Source organism: Vombatus ursinus, unplaced genomic scaffold (assembly GCF_900497805.2).
Source record: "Vombatus ursinus unplaced genomic scaffold, bare-nosed wombat genome assembly UNPS02014926.1, whole genome shotgun sequence".
Taxonomy (NCBI): Eukaryota; Metazoa; Chordata; class Mammalia; order Diprotodontia; family Vombatidae; genus Vombatus; species Vombatus ursinus.
In genome coordinates, this window is record NW_020954704.1 from 6,368,205 (window position 1) to 6,393,411 (window position 25,207).

Consider the following 25,207-nt stretch of genomic DNA (forward strand, 5'->3'; position numbering starts at 1 on the left):
CCCACTCCATCTCCCACAAGGAGACAGTCACATGTATTCTTTGCCACCCGCCCCTGAAACCTTTGGTGCCCTCAGCTCCTTACTTACCTACCCAAGGGTGGTCATGGTCCTTGGAAACTCATGTTTCAGAGCCCGGCCAGCGCATGGTGGGCACACACAGTGTCTGAGTCCAGATTTTCTGCTGCCACTGCAAACTCCTGGATCCTGGAGAGCTGCACTTCAGAGTACCGGAGAAGCGCACAAACACCCCGCGGCTCACACCTTTTGCCTTTACCAGGGCTACAGACGCCTTTCCAATCCCAGCTCCTTGGGAGCGGGAAGCTGAACCCACCGCCGTACTGCAGCCCTGGACAGATGTACAGCTCGAAAATGGGTTACGCCCCTTGCCCAGCTCACTGCCGCGGAGCTAGCCCAGGCAGACTGGCAGGAGGCAGCACCAATAGATGGGGAGCCTGCCCAATTGGAGGGGGCGGCAGCCTCAAGTGTAGAGGCGGCAGGGCTTGCAGCAGGAGGGTAGGACGAGGGAGGGAGGGAAGGAAGGAGACAAGGAGGGAAGGACGGCAGAGGGTGGGAGAGCCCTTGTTTTGGGGGCTGGGATCAGGTCTGGCAGCTGGGGAGTCAAGGGAGCGCTGGTGGTGAGGGGGATGAGGATGGGGATGGGGATGGGGATGGAGATGGAGATGCAGATGAGAATGAGGCTGGGGATGAAGAGGGGGCGAGAGTTCTCTCCCTGCACCAAGAAGTCACCTCAGACTAGTGAGGCTGACATTCAAGTCATCTAAAGGGGAGACAGCGGACACTAGAGAAGGGGCGTGGAAAGAGAGCCTCCATGAGAACATGAGAATGCCACTCAAAACAAAGAAATGGAAAAGAGCCTTCTGGGAGGCTGAATTTATTGCTCCTTTCCATATAGGCTCTTAAAAGGAGGGGGAAAAAATAAGGAGAGATGAAGACTAAGGAAAGGTGTGGCAGGAAGGTGAGATAAGACTGAATGATGGATTTATACAGGCGTCTGGAACTTAATTGGGGGGCGGGGAGAGGTCCTATAGCCGCAAGAGCATATGACTTGGCAAGAAATGGAGAGCCCCTGAGAGCTCAGCAGGAAAGGTAGTTGTAGGCAACAGAGAATCCATGCGTGCCATATTCTTCTGTTGTCAGTCAACCAACCAACCAATCAACAACCATTAAGCATTTATTGTGTGCCAGGTACTGCTCTAGGTGATGTAGATACAAGTACAAAGAATGAAACGTTCCCTACTTTCCATGAGCAAGTAATTTTTTTATATGTACAGCATAAATACAAATACATTCAAAGTCACTAAATATAAAGTAATTTGGGAGGTAAGGCAGTAGCAGTTGGGAGTCAGCTGTCAGAAAAGGTTTTATGCAGAAGGTAGCGTCTGAGCTGAGTTTTAAAGACAGGGACAGGTAAGGAGGAAGCATCTTTTAGGTATGCAGCATGGTCAATGCAAAGGTGCTGAGGGAGAAGATGGAATGTCATGAGTGAAAAGCAGAAAGAAGACCAAATTGGCTGGATTGCATTACTGTCAGAATTGCTACTGAAACCCCTATCTTCTGACTCTGAGAGCATCTTTCTTCCCACTACACCAAGTGCTGTGTGATAGCTTCTTGAAAAGCTGAGGAGCCCTGGGGCTCAAAGCATCAATTCCCTTTTTTATTTTGTCTAAGATCCATTGGGCTGGGGACAAGAAACAGTCTAAAGGGTCATCCATAGATTTCACAGGCCATCCATTCCCAATTCCTGATAATAAGCATCCAAGTCGCATCCTGATTATCATTTAGCAAAAGGGGAACTACAAACCTTTCCTAAGCTACCTTGCAAGGAGGGCATCTTCTGTGTTGGGCTCTGGGATTAAAGAAGGTGTAAGACTCAGCCCCTGTCCTAGAGGCATCTATGGCTTTGTTAAGAAAGCTAAGGATACTCTGAGTGGAATGGGGGAAGAAAATATTAGGGAAAGCAGCTGAGGCTTTCCCCCAGAGCCACCCAAAATTTAGGGGTTACTGACAGTGCTTGCTTGCCTCTCGTCTCGTTAGTAAGAATAATTAATTAAAATAGGATGCTACCAGGTAAATATTTCTTGCCTTTGGCTGTATCCCAGGTGAACATCTCTGCAGCCTGCTCCCCTCTCCTATGGGCCTCCAGGCAAATTCCTGGAATCTTTTTTTCCTCTGTCCCTGCATGGGATGGTACCCCTGGCTTTATCATCCTTTCCTCCAAGAGAACTGGCCTTGCAATAAATTTTCATTTGGGATTTAGGGCTTAGAATGGTATCCACCCTTTCAGACAACCCGTGCCAAGAACAGGAGCCTCCCACATTCTGCACAAGGCAATGAAACTAATAACCTTCAAATGAGGTAGTTGAAGGGCAGAGACAGTTAACTTTAATACTTTGATTTATAAGCATTAGTTCCCCATTGCATTTTCTTAGTCTTTTCTTGGATGATCTATGATTTCATCCAAATGAATATTTCTTTTCCAACAGCGCAGATGGCAAACCATCCACGCTGTCATCCTGTATAGCTATTGTCCATGTCATTCCATAAATCCTCCATGGAGGAAGGGAAGAGCACGAACAAGAGAATATGGGTACTGTCCACTGGTTATACTGAATTCTTATTACATGTCTTTCTTGCCTTTTTGTTATTATTTTCAAATATCTCCAAGGAGCTATCCTAGATGCTTCTTTTGGCTTGCAATTTTTCATTAGCAACATGTTGCTGCCCACTCATGCTCACCATGCACCTCTCCATTACACTCTGGTTGGCTTGCGACTAATTCTTCAGACTGTGGTGTATAATGACTCATAGGCATATAGGATAACTAGAAGATATTAATTTTAAAAAGCCTATTTCAGGAAGAAGCTTGGGGTCATTAAGAGCACCTTACAATTTCTCAAATGTGATACAGTCTGATCTAAAGAATTCTGGGTCCAATTCATGGTCTATCTGCTTTCAGTCAACTAGTCTGCAACCAACAAGCATTTCTTGAATGCCTATGTACCAGGTACTGTGGCAAAGCACTGGGACTACAAAAGAAAATTAAGCAGCCCCTGCCCTGAAGAAATTTATACTCCATTTGGGGGATGAGGATGAAACATAAGTATATGCAAAAGAAATAAAGTATGATGAAGGGTGGCAGGGGTGGGGAGGTTGGTGGTCAAAAAGGCCTCATATAGGAGGTGGGGCATGAGCTGAGCTTTGAAGGAAATTAGGTATTCTAAGATGTGTGGCAGCTAGGTGGTGCAGTGCATAGAGTGCCAGGCCCAGGGGCAGGAAAACTCATCTTCCTGAATTCAAAACCCTCCTCAGACTAGCTGCGTGACCCTGGGCAAGTCACTTAACCCTGATTACCTCAGTTCCTCATCTGCAAAATGAGCTAGAACAGGAAATAGCAAAACACTCCAGCATTTTTGCCAAGAAAACCCCAAATAGGGTCATGAAGACTCACACATGACTGAAACAACTGAGTAAGATGTAGAGGTGAGGAGGAATGAATTCTAGGGAGAAAGGGCAGCCTGTAAAAAGACAGAGACAGGAAATGGAGTATCCTGTGAGTTAAAGATCTAGGCCAATTTCACTGGCTTAGAGTGTGAATGAAGGGGAGTGAGGTGGAAAGGGTAAGCTAGGGCCAGATTATGAAGGGTTATGTCAAACAGAGGAGGTTGTATTTTATCCTAAAAGCAGGAGGAAACCTGCTGGGGCTTAGGCAGCTTTAGACCTGTGTTTGGCTGTTGTGTGGAAAACAATTTGGAGAGGAAAGAGATGACATGCAGGGGTACCAGTGAGGATATTGCAGTAGTCTGAGGTGAAAGGTCTTAGAAGAGGTGGTGGGAATGTGAGTGGAGTGATGTGATAACTGACAAGAGGGTCTAAAATAAGATTCAAGTTGGCATCATATAGAGGATGGCTCCAAGGTTGTGAACCTGTATGATTGGAAGAATAATGATGCCCTCAACTGAAATAGGGAAGTTTGGAGAACTAGGGGAAACACATATTGGACATGTTGAGTTTGAGAGGCCTAACCGAGGACATCTAGTTAGGTAGTTGGTGATGCAAAAACAGAATTTAGGAGATGAGGATTGAATATAATTTTCGGAGTCATAATTGAACCCATGGGAGTTGATAAGATCACTAAGAGAGAATGTAGAGATGAAAGTCCAGTACAGAGCCTTGGATTTTAATGACAGGTAGGGGAAAGGAGTATGGATGATGATCCAGAAAAGAGAGGGCACTGAATGTAGACAGCTTTTCCTAGGAGTCTGGCTGTGAAAGGGAGGAGAAATATAGGATCCTAGAGAATCGAATCCACAGAGTCTGGGGGCAGCAACGTATTTGGGCAGGTACAACAAATCAAAGCCTCAGCACAGCCCTGATGGAAATGAGAGGAACGGAGCTATGTCTACCTAGGTAAAGGCTGTGCCTTTGAATTAGACAAATTTAAGACTTTATGTAAATATTAGCTATTATTATTCTTTACTAAGTATATAACTACTCAGAAAGCATTGTGTTAGTACTTTCTGAGGCAAATGTCATCAATGGCAACACTCATAGCAAAAGCCTGCATACTTTGTCTGCGAGGTAAAATCCAAATGTTTTTTGGCATTCCCCATGTTTGGGGTTACCTACAAGCTTCTGTGACATGAACTCCACAGCTAGGTGGTGAATGCATAGAGTACTGGACTTCAAGTCAGGAGTCAGGAAGACCTGAGTTTGAATCTTGCCTCAGACGCTTATTAGCTTTGTGACTTGGCAGGTCCTATGGGATTCCTACACTTCAGTTTCCTCATCTGTAAAATGGGGATAAATAATAGCATCTACCTCCCAAGATGGTTATGAGGATCAAGTGAGATAACATGTAAAGTGCTATATAAATACTAGCTCTTATTAGATTTTATTATGTATTAAAAGTGTTGTGGGGCACCTAGGTGGTGCAGTGGATAGAGCTCTAGCCTTGGAGTCAGGAGGACATGAGTTTAAATCCAGTCTGAGACACATGATACTTACTAGCTGTGTGACCCCAGCAAGTCACTTAACCCCCGACTGCCTCACCATAAAAGAAAAAAAAAAGTTATTCAGCAGATCTGAGGCTATTTGAGCATCTCTTCTAGAATGTTTTTCACCCTGATAACTTCAGTGTCATTTATTTTGAGAGAGATGAAAAGCTGCAGATAAATTATGGGAGTCAAGAGTTTCTCTGGCAATGCGTGGTGTAGTGGAAAGAATCCTGGACTCAGGAGACCCAGGTTCTAGTGTTGGCTTTGACCCCAACTCTATGTATAATCATGGACGAGTCAGGTCATCTCTTGAAGCCTCAGTTTTCTCATTTGTAAAATGAGGGAGTTGGGTCAGATGATCTCAAAGGTCCTTTCTAGTTTTAATATTTTGGTTATGAGACAAAAATAAGTAATAACAACTTTAAAGATATTAGAATTATTTTATTTAATTGCATTTCATAAGGACTGATAAAGACACTTCCATGATTTAAGCAAATCTACATGTGATAATTAATAAAATCAGGCACTACAAATGCAGGCTTCTGGGTAAACTTCCAATGTAGCTCCTGGAAGATACACCTAATCTGGAGAGGAAAAGAGAAATTAAACAAATAATAATCATTATTTACTGTTGCTGAACATCACAATATGAAAACTTTATTTTATGTTCAAGAACCTTCATAAAAATGGAGGACTCCTCCTTAAGTATAACTTACCAATTCAGAACAATCCATTTACTTGTTCTGATACAGGATCCAAGTCAATGTCATAAAAACAGGGCCGAGTCGGGAGACCAGGCATTGTACTCATCTAAGGAACAAAGCAGAATTGCAAAAATGAGCAATCTAACCTTAACAACCCTCCCTCTACTTCCTCATATAGAACAAAGTCATATGGTGACTTTTCTCATTGTCAGTCAAGGGAGCAGACGTGACTAGTTATGGAACTTCCTGAAAGAAGCCATTAGCTATCACACCACTTAAAAAGTCTACATGATAAAATTAAGAATATTAGAGCTTGAAATAACCTTAAAGTTCATCAAGTCAAATGCCCTCATTTTTTACAAGTGAGGAAACTGGAGGGTCAGTAATCTAGGGTTTCACAAGTAGTTAGTAAAAGTCAGGGCTGTGATTCTGGTTTCTTTACTTTTAGTGCAATGTTCTTTTTATAACACTAGACTGACTTTTTGCTTTATTTTTATTTATTTGAATATTTTGGTAATGCCTTTTGCTTTCACAGAACATTAATTTCTGAATATATTCTCCCATCTACTTCTACTTTGCAAGCCTTTTCTTGTAATAAAGATGAAAAACAAAACAGAAACAGTTCATCAAAAGCAACCAACACATTCCACACTCCTATTCCTTCATCAAGGAAAGGAGGGAAGTATATTTTATCTCTTCTCTGGATCCAAGCTTGGTCATAAAATCCAATTTCATTTTACTTTCCATTTACACTGTTGTACTCATTATATATATTGCTTTCCTGCTTTTGTTTACTTTGTTCTGCACTGGTTCATTTGTGTTCTTCCATGTTTCTCATATTTGTCATTTCTTATGCCATAATAATATTCCATTACATTCATGTACCCCAGTATCTAGCCATTCCTCAATCAATGAGTACAGTTTTTGTTTCCAGGTCTTTGTGACCACAAGACCTACAGTTGGGAATATTTTGGTATGTAGGGGACTTTTCTTTTGGTCTTTGACTTCCCTGGTGTATATGCCCACCGGGGGGAATTTCTGGGGGGGTGGGGGAGACATGGATATTTTAGTCACTTTTTTCTGCATTATTCCAACTTGTTTTTGAGAATGGTCAGATCATAGGCTAAGGGTTTATCACGTGTGCCTTCCAGAAATGCTGTCAACATCAACTACAATTATATCTTTTGTTATCTTTGCCAATTCTGTCTCCTATTACTGAAAAGGAAAAAGACTGAAAGCCCTCCACTCTATATAAATTTGTAATTCTTATAATTAACCCAATTAGCATTAGACCTGTAAGTAAGACTGCCTTTCAGGTTTTCAGCAAAGTTAAAGAACTGGATTCATGAAATTGTTCTGTGTAATGGTTTCTAACATGGAAGTGAACAAAGACATCGGCTCAACGAGAGTTGAATAAGCAAAATCTGAAAAGGATTCAGTTGTCTTACTTAGTTTAAACAAAGTGGAATGAGAAGGGTAAAAGGTTTTTTTGTTCTTTCTTTCTTTCTTTTTTTTTTTTAAAGAATAGATTAGTTTCAGTAGGCAGCTTTTCTAATTTACTTCCAAAACTGAATATATACCTTGGCAATAATTCTTCAAGATTTATGTGTATCCAAGCAAAAAGCTTTTTTTTTTTTTTTTTTTTTTAAATAGAACATATAGTTTTACTGTCAATGTTCTTACTGGTTTAAAGTGAAGAGAAGCCATAACATAAATGCATTATTAAAGCATTGAGGTCTTTGCTTTTATTTCCATTTAATAATACCTTTTTTTGGTTGGGGCAGGGAAATCAGGTTAAGTACAAATCAAAATAGCTTGGCAAATCCAACTTCTACACAGTACATTTTGATTTTTATAATCTTTTGTATAATGACAAAATACGCAAGTGCTACTTTAAATATAGATCGAAAATAAGACATTTTAAGTGGAATTTCTTAAAACTGACAAGTGGAAAAACATACTTAAAGTTGAATGATCTTCTGTAATACAATGCAATTTAAAAACTGTATCACCTAATGTTGACATTTCTAAGCACAGCTAGGTCCTGATTACTGCTGATAATGAATCCCGTGAAGTGGTCACATGTATTTGAATTTGTACTATTCCAAGTTATAATTAGGTAAAATATGGTAATTGGTTCCAACTCAATGGAAACATGCAGTGAAAATTCAAATGATGAGACCACTCCATGGGATTCATTATTTGAACTAACTAGGATCTAATGGGATCAGCTATACTAATCAGCAATTCCTGAAACACAATCCAGGAACCCAAGAGTCCTCTAAAGTTAGCATCCAGTGCCAAATGTTATGACCAGAAGTTAAAGTGATATGAAGTTGGAGTTTAAGGTGAAAGGGGAAACAGGACCAATCAGAAAATAAAGCTGTAAAGATCAGCAATTATATGAAGACAGGAAAGACATAAAGATGTTACAAAAATAAAACTGAAAGAGAATACCTCCTATAAATGTCAAAACATGTAGCAGTATAAATGTTAAAACAATCCACAGGACTTTGTAAGGTACCCAAGACATCCCTCTGGTAAAGAGTTATCAATCTGTAGAATAAAGGACAGGAGCTCTAATGGAGCCACAATGGCTGGAAGAACCCTTTCTGGGAAGTCTGTTACTTGATATCTTCACTAAATGTTCCTAGGTGACAAGCAATTCAATAATGGAATTCTCTAAGTTGTTGCTAAGTATTGTACACATGTGAATTTTGGATACAAAATTACTGCTGATTCTGTATGTGTCCAAGCAGATGAAAAGTTTATTGTCAGTTATAGTCACTCACTACTCATTTAAGGTTTTAAAGTGTATTTGTTGCTACAGCTCTACTGACTTGGACATACGGGGCAAATGGTAAATCTGGACCAAAGGGCTGAGCAGGGTATTGTTACTCTTTCCCATCTGGCAAAAGGCTATTTTTACTGGTTTAAACCTCTTTTATTTTACGTCTTGATCTTTAATTCTCCATTCATATTTATATCTTATCTCTAACAATGCAAAATAATATAGTTGCAATAGTTTCATAGCTACTAAACTAAGTTACTTGAAAGGGAAAAATAAAATGCATTATTGAGGGTGCTTGCTATTTAATATTCTTATTTTAAAAGATGCTAATTTGAAGCAATTTGGGATTAGGTAAAAAAAAAAAAACAACTAAAATATTCATACCCTTTGATCCAAAGATCCCACTGCTAGGCATATACCCCAAGGTCAAGGGAGAAAGAAATTTCCCATATATAACTGACTGGAGAACGGCTAAACAAACTGTAGTACATGAACGTAATGAAATACTATTTATTGTACCATAGGAAATGTCAAATATAAAGATTTTTCACAGAATCAAGGGAAACCTTGTATGAACTGAAGGAGGAAGTAAGATGAAGCAGGAAAACAATATACAAAATGATCACAATATAAATAGAAAGAACAATCCACAAAACCGAATGCTATATAATTATAATGACCAAATTTGGCCCAGGAGAAGAGTTGAGAAAATGTACCTCTTTCATTTCATTGCAGAGGTAAAGAACAGCATATGCCGTCAGAAACAGTTAATATTTGGTTAGTTTTAATTAACTGCTTTCCCCACCCCCCCCCTAAATTTTTTTTGCTACAAAGAATAGCTTACTGAGTGGTGGGGAGGAGGGATACATTCAGAAATGAATGTGAGCAATTAAAATGATTAAATTTTATTTTAAAATCACCTTCATTTGTTAGTACAATTAACTGGCTTGAGCTATTAAGATGGGGGTTAAGCTTGTCAATTCCAGGAGAGGCATCAATACTATGAACACTGTTAAGATATGCCAATGTAAAAAATTCAATCATCTCTTCCATTAAAAGTTAATTTGTCTTCTAAAACACAACGACTTCTTACCTTTCACTTGTATAATTTAAGTTGACTTAAATATGTCAACTTTTTTGTACAATGTGCTTTATAAATGTTTCAAAGAACTGAATGTATGCTGTGTGGTACCCAAAGGCAGTATATTCAACTGTGAGACATCAGACTTGGTACACAGAAACGACAATTTGAACAAAGTTAGCTTGAAGCACAATTGTAAATCAGGACTGTGTATTAAGCACTCTCTTTCCCCTCAATCCCTAATCCCTTTTATAAAAAGTTCTCAACTGCTTCCAAGTTCGAAAGAATCAAGAAAACAAACACACTAAAATATAAGTAACTAATTTAATGCCTTATCCCTCCTGGGGTACCTACATTTCAACAGGCACAATTCCCCAATCCGAAGGAATAAAGTTCTAATGGTAGAATTTCAGACTCCTGCCATGAAACTCAGAGAGATATGGGTAGGGGGTAAGAAATGGAGCCTTCCTGGTGCTCCTAAATAATGCACCACACCTACTTCTTCTGTGAACAAGGCCCATCTTGAACTCAATCAAAGTCACAATAGAAGTGTGAACACTGGAAACACACTCCAGGTTACTATTCAGCAGAGGTAGTACTTGCATCAACTTAAATAACACCAAACAGTGTACCTCACCAGGATAAATCATTCTGATAGGTCTGATTCCCATTTTCTCCTCTGGCAACAATGCTTTTGCCCATTTAGCCACTTACTGGTGACCACAGGAATAAACTTAAAATAGGAAGCATAATTATGAACAACATACCAAGCATCATTTTCTGTGCAGCACTTACCGTCCCTACCAAAGGGTACAAAAAGCCAGCACCAACACTGGCCCGGATGTCACGGATTGGTAGAACAAAACCTGTGGGCACACCTTTCTTCTCTGGGTCATGAGATAAGGACAGATGCGTTTTGGCCATGCAGATAGGTAGGTTTCCAAATCCCTAGAGAGCAAGGAGGAAGGTAGGAAAGAATAACCAAGAAAAGAAATGTTTATATTAATTGAACAAAACAATCATTTAAGCACTATAACTGTAATGATCTTTACATTTCTTTCTAAAGCCAAATGACTTTAATTTCTTTTGTATTCATCTGGCAGGACAGAAATAATTTCCACCTCAATGACAAGTATCTTCTGTTTAGTTATCAAAGACTAAAAATATCTCAGGTACTAGGTTGGATGAGAGATTAAAACACTTAGAAAATGTAAAACACAGCTAAAGAGTTTTGTTTCAAGTATTCAAATGACATAGTTTGGAGCAACTGTATTGATAAGGCAAAAGATACAACATTTTACCAGTGTTTTCCATATTTTTCTGACACACATCCATAATACATAGTGTGCCCAACATGGAGAAAATCTGAACAACCTTTCAATCAAAGCACAACACTCTTAAGAAGGAAGACATTTCAGGGCAGAATTGACCAGGGGGTGAGGACTGATGCAGAGGAGGAAGGAGGGACTTCTCAAAGATGATCTCATCCAAGTCTCTCATTTTATAGATAAAAAACTGAGGCCCAGAAAAAACAACGACTTGCCCAAGGTCATATAGATACTGGTAAATCTGGAGCCAGAATTTCTAGTTCAATGCTCCTTCTGCTTTCTCATCAAAGTAGTAAAAAGAAGAATAAAAACCATAAACTCCTACCTGTTTTGTGTAGACTTCGACTTTATGCTGAGCCTCTGGCAATAATTCAACATCATCGGCTCCATAGATTTTCTGTGCAATTATCCTGATCTTGTCTACAACAGGGAGCTGAGGGGTGGGTGTATTGGTGAGGAAGGAGAGAGAGAGACAAGGGAATGATTGTCATGTAGTCACTTATAAGAACATTCACATACTGAAGACAGAATAAGGCACAAAATATTCCTCTTTTCCAGATGTGTCAGATTTTCCAAATACTGTTCTACTATTATAGACATTTCTTTTGATACTGAACACAGGAATCACAAGCATAGTAGATAGCATGGAAAATGCCCACCAGAACAGGGAAGGAAACATGGCTCTCTGTTGTCATAAGTGATGGAGAACTATAAATACCAAATGTTACATACAAATGAAGTGGCTTTGCTTAACTAGTTTTTAAAAAATTATTTCTTGGTGACAAGGAAAGGTTCTATGGGATGAGGGCAAGAGAGATTGGGGGAAATGTCTGTGGTGTAAAAAAGCCCCAAAGGCATCACTAAAACTTAAAAAATCCATCAGCACCCTCTTGCTTTTTATTACATCAAATATCACTGATGTAATAAATCCTAGCCTTCCCTGCCTGCCAACTGCCATCCATCATACTCACTCCATAGGTAAATTGTCTAAATCTGCCCTCAGGTGGGTACTTCTTGACCCTTCCAGTTATACACCTTGAGGCTAAGCCCCTAGGGATGTTGATAACCTACCAGAACTTACACCTCAATGATTAACAATCTCCATCCCACTATACCCTCCCCATCTCAATGATTCATTCCCCTCACTATTAAACCTTTTTTTTTCTGTCCCCAACTGACTTCTGGCTTACTCCCAATTTCCCTTCAATACCTGCCCCACACCCTTCCCAACCCCATGCAATGTCCCATTCTAAAGCTCTTCATCCCTTCCACTGTGCAATCTCGGGAATGCCTGCTCCATAAGTAACAAACTTGCTTTCACCTTAAAACCTTTCTTATCCCACTCCTTCCATCTTCTGGCTCTCACCAAGATCTGGCTCCCTTCTGATGACACAGATACCCTGGTCACACTTTTCCAGCACTGGCTGCAGTTTCACTCAAGCTAGAGGTGGGGGAGTTGGCATATTCCTTGCTCACCACTGCCACTAAGGTCTTCTCCTTTGAGGTTTACTCAATCCATATTTATCACCCCATCAAGATTCTGGAACCTGTTATCCAATCTCCAGGACATTTACAACTTCTTTTGTCAATGAATACAGTGCCTGGCTCAGTCTTTCTCTCCTGTCTTCATATCAATCTCTCAGCTCCTCAACTCCTTCATTCCCCACCTCAGCCACACACAGGGATCTTGATCTTGCCATTACCTACAATTATTCCATTTCAATGTTCCCAAACTCTGAAATTCCCATATCTGATGACATGTGTTGTCATTTCACCTCTCCCTCTCCTATGCAACCCCAAATCTGTTCTTCATCTTTACCACAATTCCCAATCCCTCCACCCTTCTTCCCAGGACATCTCCCCTGAGCTGGCTATACTCTCCTCCCTTCTCCATCACGACCCCTTGGTGAACCAGTTGTGTTCTCTGGAGGCCCTGACAACCCTCAGCCTTGGATTATTCCCACTATCCACGACCTTCTCTCTTATTCACATGCTAAAGAAAAATCACAAAACTGTGCCAACTGGGTCCACCACAAATTTAGATCACATAATTTCAACTAAGCCCTCACTGCAGCAAGACAATATTTTTACTGCCCTTTATCCCTAACGACTAACTCACCACAGTGGCTTTTCTATACTTTTGACCCTTCTTCAAACCTCTCTTTCATGGCTTTCCTCTCCCCACCTTCCTAAGTTTGAGACCTCTGCCTCATATTTTCCTAAAACAAAACAAAACAAAAAATACGTCATTTTCCAAGAGCTTCCTCTTTTTCCCTCCTCCTCCTCCTCCTCTTACATCACTCGGACGCCTTTGGATCCCATTTCCTTCTTCATCCCATCTCACATGAAGAGGGGGTGTTGCTCCTTGCCAAGACAAACCTCAAAAATGATTCTATTGCTTCTCATCTTCTCCAGCAGACTGCTTCCCATTTTACTTATCTTCAATCTTTCCCTTTCTACTGGCTTCTTCCCTACTGCTTACAAACATGCCCATGTCTTCCTTCCATCCCTGCTAGCTATCACTCTATCTCTCCTCCAGTTTGTTCTTCCTTGAGAAGGCTGTCTACAATTGGTGCTTCTTCTTCTTTTCCTTACATTCTCTTCTTAACTCTCTACAGTCTGTCTTCTGACCTCATTAGTCAACCAAAACTGCTCTCTCCAAAGTCACCAATGATGTCTTAATAGTCAAATCTAATAACTTTTTCTCAATCCTCATCCTTCTTGACTTCCTGAAGCCTCTGACATTGTAGCCCTAACCTTCAGACTTGCATTTCCAATTGCCTCTTGGGACATCTCAAACGAGATGCCCTGCAGACATCTTAAATTTATCATGTTCAAAACTAATCTTTCCCCAAGCCCTCTACTTCATATATTTCCTCTGACTGTGCAGGGCACTATCATCTTCTCAGTCACCCAAGTTCTCAACCTAGGTGTCATCCTTGGCTCCTCACTTTCTCTTAACCTCACCTGCTCCAGCACCCCCATTCAATTTGTTGCCAAGGCCCATTGATTTTACCTTTGTAACATCTTTTGCATATACCCCCTGTATGAAAGTAAGCCAGAATGGGAACATGGCCTATGACTCCACAAAAAAAATGTAAACTACATTTTACATGTAAATGTAAAAAGCAAAAGAAGTTCCAGCTATCTCATGGGAAAACTTGCACGTAACTCTGGGCCATCCTGGCATTATGCTTTCTTTGTTCTATTTCTATATAATAACAACTGACCTGGCCTTAGGTTGGTTTGGGGATCCATATTACTTTGTCCTGCTGTGACCCGGGACAACTGACCTCTTGTGAGTAAACTCCCTTAAACAACCCAATCAACCCTAATAAAACCTATTAATTGCCAAGCTGATATGAGCCCCTCTTTTTTTTGGTATCGCATTATTCTCTCGAAGGGAATGCTACCCTACAACTGGCATAATCAGGGCAGGAAAGTGTGTCCCCTTATACTTCTTTCTTTCCTCTGACACTGCCACCATGCTGGTGCAGGCCTTTATCACTTCATGCCTAGACTGCACTGCAGAAGCCTTTTTCCTTGGCTCTCCTTCCTCATATCTCTCCCCTCTCCAGTCAAAATGATTTTCCTAAAGTGCAGGTCTGACAATGCCACTCCTCTTACCCCCCTCATTCAATAAATCCTGTTGGCTCCCTATTACCTCCAAAATCAAATACAGAATCATTTGTTTGGCATTCAAAGCCCTTCATAACCTAACCCCCTCCTACCTTCCCAGTTTTCCTACCCCAGTGCTTAGCATAGTTCTTGGCATATAGTAGAAGCTTAATAAATATTTGCTGATTTCATTTTGACCTAGAATGTGTTCTTTTGACATGCTTTATCCTTGACCTTTTCTTTCTCTCCTTCACTGACTGCACCCATTCCCATGGCTTTAAGTCTGTCTAGGTCGGGACAGCCAGCCCATAGCTGCCCGAGGGACAGCTTCACCTGGATTTATTAACCCAAGTATGTCAAGCTTAACATATCCCAAACTAAACTTATTTTCTCTATAAACCTTGATCCTCCTCCCAATTTTTCTTACCTCTGCTTAATGACATTCTCCTAGTTGCCCAGGAGAGAGATCTCAGTTATTTTCAACTCCTTCCTCCTCATTTCCCACATTCAATTAGTCACTAAATTCTTGTTGATTCCATCTCTGCCATGCCTCTCATATGAGTCTCTTCTGTTTCATTCACATGACTACTACCCCAATTTAGGTCTTCATTTCTTCTCAACTAGGTTCTTGCAATAGCTTCTAGTCTCTACCCACCACTTTAATTCATCATATACAGTAATCCCAGAGTACATCTTCTCAAAGGATAGCTTTGATCCTATTGCTTTGCTGATTAAAGAAAATAAAAGCAAAAACACACAAAACATTAAATAAAATCTCAGGTCCTTATCCTTGAATGTCATACTTTCTACAATCTATGACCTACTATTTTTGACCTTATTTCCCATTAATGTCTTAAAAGGATTACAAATTAGCCTTAGGGGTCATCTAGTTCATCTCCCTTATATTACAGATGAAGACAAAGAATGATTAAGTGCCTTGTTCATGGTCATTTGGCAGAGCTAGGATTCTTCTGACTCAATATCTAGTGCTCTTTTCTAGTATACCAAAATGGCTTCTAGAACAAAATATAAACTTCTTCTGTTTAGCTTTTTTTTTTGTTTCTGGTGAACCAATAAGGGTTAAGTGACTTGCCCAGGGTCCCACAGCCAGGAAGTGTCAAGTATCTGAGGCCGGATTTGAACTCAGGTCCTCCAAGCCCGGAGCTCTATCCACTGCGCAACCTAGCTGCTCCCCTGTTTAGCTTTCAACCCTATACAATCTGGCCCCAATTCACCTTTCCAGCCTCACTGGACATTAGTATTCTCTATTCCTGTCCTCCGTGATCCAGCCAAAGTGACCTTTTCCTCTATTCCTTACTCATGACACTCTATTTTTTGTCTTTGTGCTTTTGCCCAGGCTGTGTGCCCCATGCCTGCCATGCACTCCTCATTGATACCTCATAAGTGGATCTGTTTTCCTTTAAGGTGTAAATCAGACAGCATCTATCTTCTATGTAGTGTTGTCCCTCCCAAACTACCTTGTATTTAACTACGTATATACATATACATGTAATAACTTCATATTTATACTGGGTATATTTTGAAATGTATTTGTTGTGTCCCCATTGGAATGTAAGCTCACTCCAGGTAGGGACTTTCATTCTTTGTGCTTGTATCCCTAGATACAGAAATGTTATTAAAACAGATGAGTCTCATGGTAGCATCTCTATAAAGGTTGAAAGCATGACATTAAACTGTAATTCAATGAAGGCATTTCTGTAAGTAGTCGTTTAATAAAGCATGGTCAAAACAAGACAGACAGAGATCCAGAAGTCTATGGAGGATTAAGGTAAAACAACCATTTAACTAAAGGTTGAGAGGCTGATGGGTTCTTGCTATTCCTTTCACCCCATCACCACACCCATATGGCACTATATTATCAGTTACTATTCTCTTAGCTTAATGAGGTTTCTTGACACAGAAGATGTTGATTACTGCATTCAGAAGAAAAAGGAAGTACAAATAAAAAAATAAGAGAATTTCTCAACTCTCAACATGGTTTCTTCCACCAAAATGTCCTACACAAGTATCAAATCTCAAAGTCCATGGTGGAGAAAATGAATATCATCACCACCAATAAAAACCCATATAAAAGATCTAAGGAGGGCTAAAACATCATTCTTATGTCCCAAACCAAGTTGCTGGTTATTGGTCTTGTTTTATATCCAGTAATATTCTGAAATATCCAGAACGCAGGATTGAAAACAAACAAAACAAACCGCTCTGTGAATTAAGCTTATTTCGTTACAGAGTTTATGCTACAAGAACACAGTTCCTGGGCCTGAGCAAATTTAATTTTCTCACTAATGTCAAAAGTGATCAAATTCTGTGGAGGCAATTCTATTCTGCACCTGAGGGTTTCACTGAACTCTTGAGATATGGATACATCAGGAGGTGAACTGAAAAGTATACAATTCCTTCCCATGTTAGGCTGGTGGTAAGAAAAAGGTTTTCTATTTTTTAAGCTGCCCCTGTTTGGCCACAGCTACTCATTCTGTCTGCCAGTGGGTATGTACGGCATATGAGGTCCTAAGGTCTTACTAAGTACAAAAGACTGAGCTCTAAACATGACTCTAGGAGAGAAGAGCCCTGCTGTAATGGACTATGTGAATAGCAGAACGCCTGTTAGTGGCACAACTGTTTCCCCACGCTGACCTGCTGAATTACTGTTTTAGTAGCAGGGATGGAGATCATTTGATCCATCTACTTCCTTCCTATTTTCTGCCACCTGAATAGCAGAGTACATTTACAGGACAGCTAGCTGGGAGTCGGGTGCAGTGTGCGCCCATGGAACAGGGAACAACCTGGTCCACATGGGGATCACGGGATGAAGTTAGCAACGTTAGCACGATACTTGTAACCAATGCTCTTACCACCCTTCTAAGTCATCTGCATAACGATGATGTAATGTGAGAACACAGAGAACAGCCGAGCACCTCGGACAGAGCCCAGTTGGTCAGTCATGAAGAACCTCGCTCACCTCCACATCATAGAGGAGCTGGAAGTGACTTGGTGCCTGTGATGCATTCTGGACAGCGCGAGCGAGGGCAGCAGCTCCCTTTCCCCCTTCTGCCCAGTGAGTGCACTTCACAGCATCAAAGGCTCCAGCCGCCTTAGCCAGACGGACAACTAGCTCCACTTCTGCCTCAGTATCACTCCTGTAAAGACAGCAATCACATAGCCTCCATTTTAGGATACAACTAAGATCGTCTTTATGCAGGTCAGACTTTCGCCCATACTTTAGGATGTAAGCTCCTTGAAGGTAGAGATAGTCTTTCTTTTTTACTTCTATTTGGATTCTCAGTCTTGGCATAGTGCCTGGTACGTAGAAAGTTGTTGGGTTTTTTTTTGGGGGGGGGGTATGGGTGGGCCAAGGGGCGAGGCAATAAGGGTTAAGTGATTTGCCCAAGGTCACACAGCTAGTAAGTGTCAAGTGTCTGAGGTCTTCCTGACTCCAGGGTTGGTGCTCTATCAACTGTGCCACTTAGCTGCCCCCATAGTAAGCTCTTTATTAACGCTTCTTGGCTGACTACTAGATGTAAATTATTAAAAGGGATTAACTGCTACTAAACATAGTAGAGATCTATGACACAGACTTGGGAGATGACAAAAGCCAAATAACTTCTGTGAAATATAATGACAAACTCTAAATCGTATGATCCTACAACAGATCTAGTGCCAGAAGGGCCCTCTGCTACTAGGCATAGCATCAGTACTTGAATATTCATTTAAAGAATTGGAGACTGATGGTTAAGTAACAGCACAGGAGCATCACTCCTTCCTCCACATCACTAATACAAAGGGACAACTTTACAGCTAAATTCTATCTTAGAGCTTCAGCTGAGACAACAGCCTTCATCTTTTCCATTCATTGGGAGAAGTTTAGCTCTGCAGAGCAAAGGCTCTGCATAATTAAAAAAAAAAAAAAAAGCAAATCACTCCCTCCCTGGAGCCTGGTGATAGGAAAACTGAGACAGAAAGACGATATAATTAATCTACATGCTTCAAGGTAGGTTATTCATTCTTGCCTAAATACTAGGTTCAGGGTTTCTACACCCGTGTCTTTTATTCTCTTTCGTTTGGGCATATATTAAACCTGACCTTGTGGCAAAATAAAAAACCATTATGGTGAAGACATCCTGATAACCCCAATATGACCTAAGGCAGGATACATCAACCCTCCTGAAGGCGTTTTCCATCACCCAATCTGCTTGCTTTGACATGAGTATCTGTGCCCAAAAAAGGCAGTCAGTTCCTTCTCAGAGAGTCAGATCACATCCAACAAAACTGCCAGTGAGAACCCCCCAAAATAGCCTAGCAACCAACCCAACAAGAACAATTCACACTTGCATAGTACTTTAAGGCTCAAAGTGCCTTCCTCACAACAAATGTGAAATATAATATATATGTGAGATATAAATGCAAGTTATCATCAGTCCCATTTTATATCACACAAACAACTCAGTTACATTTCAGGGCAACTTTGTTTTTTTTTTTTAATACTTGGGTTTCCCCATGTCAACCAGGCTGGAAGGAAGTACAGAGGCTATTCACCTGGCTATAGGCCAGGTCCCACTACTGATCATCATGGGAGCTTTGACCTGCTCCAGTTTGGTCTTCCTTAAGCAACCTGGTGGCACCTGGCTCCTAGAGGCTCACCACATTCATGCCAAACTTAAGTGTGGACATTAGCTTAGCCTATTGTAGCTCACTCCTGAGCTCAAGAGATCCACCAGTCTCTCACCCTCCTGGTAGCTGGGATTACAGTCGTGTGCCCCTACACCTGGCAATTTTCTTTCTTCATTGACTTCTCTTTCCATTTACCTGAATGCATTCACAGCCACTACTACTGGAATGCCAAATATCTTGGCATTTTGAATTTGTTTGCCCAAGTTGCAAAAGCCTTTTTCCAACAGCTCCAGGTTCTGTAAAAGAGTGAAAAATGTTTTATGAAGGCAATAAAAGTACTGCTGAGGTGGCAGAACTGCCTTCTTTAAAAGTGCCGCATTATACAACTACCACTCCAGAAACAAAACAAGTTGCTCTGATGACTGAAAATGAAAATAATGATGGTTCTGTACAGGTGAAGTCACAACCAAAGTCCTTTATTCATATATGGATACTGTTCAGTTATTTCAATTGTGTCTGACTCTTCATGACCCCATTCGCGGTTTTTTGGGCAGAGATACTGGAGTAGTTTGCCATTTCCTTCTCCAGCTCATTTTACAGAAGAGAAAACTGAAGCAAACAAGATTAGATGACTTGCCCAGGGTCACACAGCTAATAAGTGTCTGAAGTCAGATTTGACTCATGAAAGTGAGTCTTTCTAACTCCAGGCCCAGTATCTTCTGTGCCACCTAGCTCATATGTGTGTGTACGTATATTATAAATACATTATATATAATACACATATGTAATAATACATTATGAACACATTATATGATAACACACAAATATACATATATGTATATGCATATATTGAACCAGAAGCAGAGCAGTTATCACACTTGGGTTCCTGAAGAAATTGTATGTGCTTTCACCTTTAAATGAAATGCCCATCACAGGTTTCTCAGAGTGACTTGGATGACAGCAATATAGCCTGACCCCTGTCAGAAAATGTGTCTGACAAATTTTCCATACCTTGGTTCCATTTCTGAAGAGTGTTGTTCATACTTAATGAAAACAACTTAAGAGGAAGAAAAAAAAATCAAATTTTGATTGGAATTTTTTTCCCCCAAATATACGGGCACTCAATTTGTCAATATTGACTGAGGATGAAGATTCAAATGTAGAGCTTTGCTAATGAAGACATAAATTGAAGTGGCCAGGGTGGTCATTCTAATTGAGGAAAGAAATCTGTGGAGAAGCAGGAGGGCATAAATTTACTTCCTACACTTCAAATTTACAAAATAATCATAAAAGACAAATTCAAGCTAATAAGATTGACCCAAGGTTACAACAGATTTTCAGTGGCTTATTTCCATTGTTCCAAATGGAATCGGGATGTAAAATTGAGTAGTTAGATGACTGCAGAAACTCATTACAATGCAAAGAACTGAAGACCTGTGACAGCAGCTGACTGCCCTCTTCTCAAACAAACCACTTCTAAGTAAACATTCCAGCTTGCTTCTGGGAAAAAAAAATTTTTTTTTGAGAGGCAAGTGGCTAACAGAAATATAAACTGTAGTCAGGCTTGTGCTTCACAAACTTTTTTGAGGGGTGGGGAGGCCTCCTTGTTATTATAAATGGAAAAATCATAAACACAGATGGATTTTTTAAAAAAATGTCTGTTTCTGTGTTTTCTGTCCCAGGCAAAGATACTGAAGTGGTTTACCATTTCCTTCTCCAGCTCACTTTACGGATGAAGAACTGAGGCAAACAGGGTTAAGTGACTTGGCCAGGGTCACACAGCTAGTAAGTGTCTGAGCCTGCATTTGAACTCATGTCTTCCTAACTCCATGCCCAGCACTCTATCCACTATGCCACCTAGCTGCCCATAAGTTCAAATCTACAAAAGAATATATATTTTTTAAAAGAGCTAACATTTTTAAAGGACTCCACTTTGGATCAGCCCACACTCCAAATGGAGGAGGACCATGACAGGTAACTCATACATTTAAAACCATTGATGTATGGTAAAAATAATAACTAATATTTGCATTTTATGACATTTCATGTCTTTCCTTGCAATACGCCTTGTGAGATTGAGAGTACAATTGCTATGACCATTTTACAGACGGGCAAACTGAGGTTCAAAGATGTAGAGCAACATGCCCACAGTTTTGCACTTACTAAGTACAGAGCTGGGGTTTGAATTTGAGTCACCTGACTCCACATCTAGTGCTTTTTCCAAAAACAGACAGTCTAGGATTCATGCTTAAGATTACCTCTTCTATGTAATCCTTTGGTAGAGGTACTCCAGCAGTGACCTGGATGGCGGAAGGGGAGAGGAGGGGGAGAGAGAAAGAGAAACCAAACATCAGTAAACTGAAGCATTTTCCATATATGACTTTATTTTAGCTTTTAAATATAGGTCCTTACTCCCAAAGACATATATTTTCCTATCTACAACCTTTTACTAGTTTTCACAGTTATTTGGCACCTATCTTAAATGCCTCACCATGGTGTGGCGGTGCTCTGAATTCTAGTATGAACCCAGCAACTCTATGTTCAGAGAGATGAATCATTAAAGGGGTTGGTCAGTTGATAACTGATTCTTTGACCACATCAACTCAAAAATAACATTTAAGGAAAAAAGAAATCACGGCAGGAACACGTACGCCATTGAAATCAGGGGTAGGAAAGTGCTGAAATAAGTACTGATAAGTAGAAATGGATAGCAGTAGTATTTGTTGAGCACCTCTTATGTTTTAAGGCACCAAGCTAGATCCTCAGGGGAACACAAGGTAGTACATGATGAAATCTGTGCTGTGAAGCACATGCAGTCTAGCTGGGAAGACCTATGTGCATAAAGAATCAAACAATATGACAAGAGAGACGGAATATACTTGTTATATGTTCACAAGGGTGAAACCAATGGGCTAGATTAAGGAAACTATCATGGAAGAGGTAGAAGTGGAAAGATATGTGAGACTTGGACTCACACAGATAGAAGCAGGATATCACTCAATGCAGGACAAATAACATGAGCCAGAGGCATGGTTGTGGGTGACCCAGTCTGACTGCAGAGAGCTACAGTGAAGTAATAAAAGAATGATCAGAAAGTGAGGTTGTGGGTCTTACTGGCACATGGAGACCTTGTGTTCCATGCTAAGGAGTTCATACTTTTCCCTGTGAACAACATAGGCCTTTTCTTCCCAACTACACTAAGCTATCTGAAGACACAGGAAAACTAACAAATGGAAGTAGCCTGACATTTCATGACACTTATATCAGTACTGTATGACTAACACAAACATGTCAGTTGCCTGAACGAAGCTAGAAATTAGCATGTGTTTAGAATAAACATAAGTAAAAAAAAAATGCAAGAATCAATGAGGAGGCAGGAGGGCTATCTTTTCTGCAGGGTACCTTCAGTCAAAGATTAAGGTTCCAAAATCAAATGATCAAAATGCTCATTTTCTTATAGAACAATTAATTTGCTACTAGAAACAGCTGTCATCAATATGTATCATCAAGATACCATTACTTTGCTTTCTCTGGATTTTTACTACATTTTGGTACATAAAAAGAATTATCTGGTTGTAGTCTCTTAAGATGTGTAACTGAATTCTAAACTCTGTCTTATACTTATTTGCTTGTCAAGTCAACAAATCAATAAGCATTTATTAAGTCTATACCATGTGCCAGGCACTGTGCTAAGCACTGGTGATACAAAGAAAGGCAAAAATCAGGCCTTGCTCTCAAGGAGTTTACAGTCTAACGGGGAAAGACAATATGCAAACAACAATGCACAAACAAGACAGACAAGATAAATCTGAGATAATCAGAGAGGGAAAGCAGTAGCAGTAAGGGGTCGTTGATAAAGCCTTCTTCCAGAAAGTAGGATTTTTGCTGGGACTTGGAGGAAGCCAGGAAGGCAAAAAGCAGAATTTAGGAAGTAGAAAATTCTAGACATGGAAGACATGTCCAACTCTTCATGACCTCACTTGGAATTTTTTTGGCAAAGACAGTAAGAGTGGTTGTCCATTTACTTCTCCAGTTCATTTTACAGAGGAGAAAACTAAGGCAGACAGGGTTAAGTGACTTGCTCAGGGTCACACAGCTAATGTGTCTGAGGTCAAATCTGAACTCAGGAAGACGAGTCTTCCTGACTCTAGGCCTGGCACTCTATCCACTGCTCCACCTAGCTGCCAAAAAGATGAAGTGTCTTGTGTGAAAATAGCAAAGAGGCCAATATTGTTGGATTACAGAGAATATGGAAGAGCACTAGAAAGGTAGGAGGGGGCCAGTTTATGTGGGGTTTATAATGCTAACCAGAAGATTTTATATTGATTCTGGAGGTGAAAGGGAAACACTAGTTTACTGAGTAGGAGTATATGTGCATGCACATGTGTGGTGGGGGTGGTGACATGGTCAGACTTAGTCTTTTGGAAGATCAATTTGACATTGATGGACTGGAATAAGGGAGACTTGAGGTAGAGAAACTTTATTCTGTTGTAAGAACAGTACCCTGTACGTAGATGTAAAGCACAATGATTTACAGATTGACTCAAAGGTAAAACAAGTCTCAGAGGAATAAAAGTCTGCACACATACATAAGTGTACAGAATTCCATGCACGAAGGACTTAGGAAAAAAAAAATTTAGACCTATAGCTTTTTAAATCTACAGCTTTTTGATAAGTTGTACTATCAAGCAATTTGAACTCTAATGGACCAGAAATCCTAATACAAGGTGGAAGCAACTGCGATAATTAGCCTATTTATGAAAAAACTTAGGAAAGACAAAAAAATCATGGATTTACAATCATGGAGATCACTCAGTCTAACTCTCTCACTTTATAGATTAGAAAACCAAGACCCTGAGAGGGTGAGTGATTTGTCCAAAGTGATACAAGTAATAAGGAGCAAGAGAAAGGCATCAAAAAGTCCAACCATTTTCAAGTATTTCAAGGGATTAACATTATTCTTCTTAGTCCCATGGGCAGAAATATGACCATGCATGGAAAAACTTCCTAACTACGAATAAGCTCTCTGAGACAGTGTTCTCCTCCTTCAGTGGAGGTCTCTAAGCCAGGGTCGGATGACTTACTTGTTAGATATTGTAGAGGGTCTTTTCTTTTCCCATATGGGTGGGGCTATATGGTCACTGAGGTCCCTTCCAACTCTGAAATTCTGTGTACTCTCTCTTTAAGCTGGGGTAGGCAACTTGTAGCACAGGTGTCTTCAGTGACTGTTACTCTGCCACTCCCCAGCATGTCTGTCTGTCTGTCTCTCTTGCTAAACCTTCTTATTTCTTCTTCCTCACCTGGATCTTAGGTCTGCTAGTGGTACCCATCAGCTATTGAGAAAATGGAATCAAGGAGAATAGCCTGGGCATAAATGAGGCGTTTCTGATTTATTGTAACAGTCTTAAGGGTGATCATACGATTGCACCAAATCACTTAGGCTAAAGAATCTGAGTTTAGATTTGGCAAGGTAAGCCTAGGAATCTTTTCTAGGAGAGCACTCTATGAAGTCAGATTCAAAGACCCATCAGGTAAGAGATTTGTCACATTTATCTCAATCACTTCTGAGGACATCCAACTTTAGTTAGTGAGATTTTTTGGTTAAAAATTATTCCCAAGGAACTTTGTACTATGAAAGGGTAATCTTTTTTTGTCATCTCCGTCCTTTTACTCATTTGAACACAAGATTCTGTTTATGGTCAAAGCTGTTTTCTATGAAGTCTCATTTGTTTTGTTTGTACCTGATCTAAACACCAGTCCCAGTTTATTTTTGGTCATCTTTCCCATTTCTCCCACTTCACTAAAGAAACAGTTTTAGTGTGAAATAACATCCATTTCTGTGTAAACCATTAACTTTGAAGACAAAATATTCCTTTGGAATTAAATAACCCATGTCTCATTTAACACAGTGCTATTTTATCTTGCATTTGCTCCCTTATACACAAGTTACTAATAGGGATGAGGCCCCCTCCACGTGCGCATATGCGCGCACCTACACACACACACACACACACACACACACACACACACACACACACACA

General features: G+C 40.3%; 1 protein-coding gene across 2 annotated transcripts in view; it reads right to left on the bottom strand.

Annotated features, from left to right (window-relative positions):
* Positions 1-5,435: 5,435 nt before the first annotated feature.
* Positions 5,436-25,207, bottom strand: part of MTHFD1 (methylenetetrahydrofolate dehydrogenase, cyclohydrolase and formyltetrahydrofolate synthetase 1) — a 44,547-nt gene continuing 24,775 nt past the window's right edge. For both annotated transcript variants that reach the window (XM_027843723.1, XM_027843725.1), the window contains 7 exons: positions 21,425-21,466; positions 19,362-19,462; positions 17,518-17,695; positions 11,245-11,352; positions 10,387-10,539; positions 5,732-5,825; positions 5,436-5,599 (listed from right to left, as the gene is read on the bottom strand). In XM_027843723.1, the coding sequence (XP_027699524.1) occupies positions 5,736-5,825; positions 10,387-10,539; positions 11,245-11,352; positions 17,518-17,695; positions 19,362-19,462; positions 21,425-21,466 (672 nt within the window). In that variant the 3' untranslated portion in view covers positions 5,436-5,599; positions 5,732-5,735. The remainder of the gene's footprint in view (positions 5,600-5,731; positions 5,826-10,386; positions 10,540-11,244; positions 11,353-17,517; positions 17,696-19,361; positions 19,463-21,424; positions 21,467-25,207) is intronic.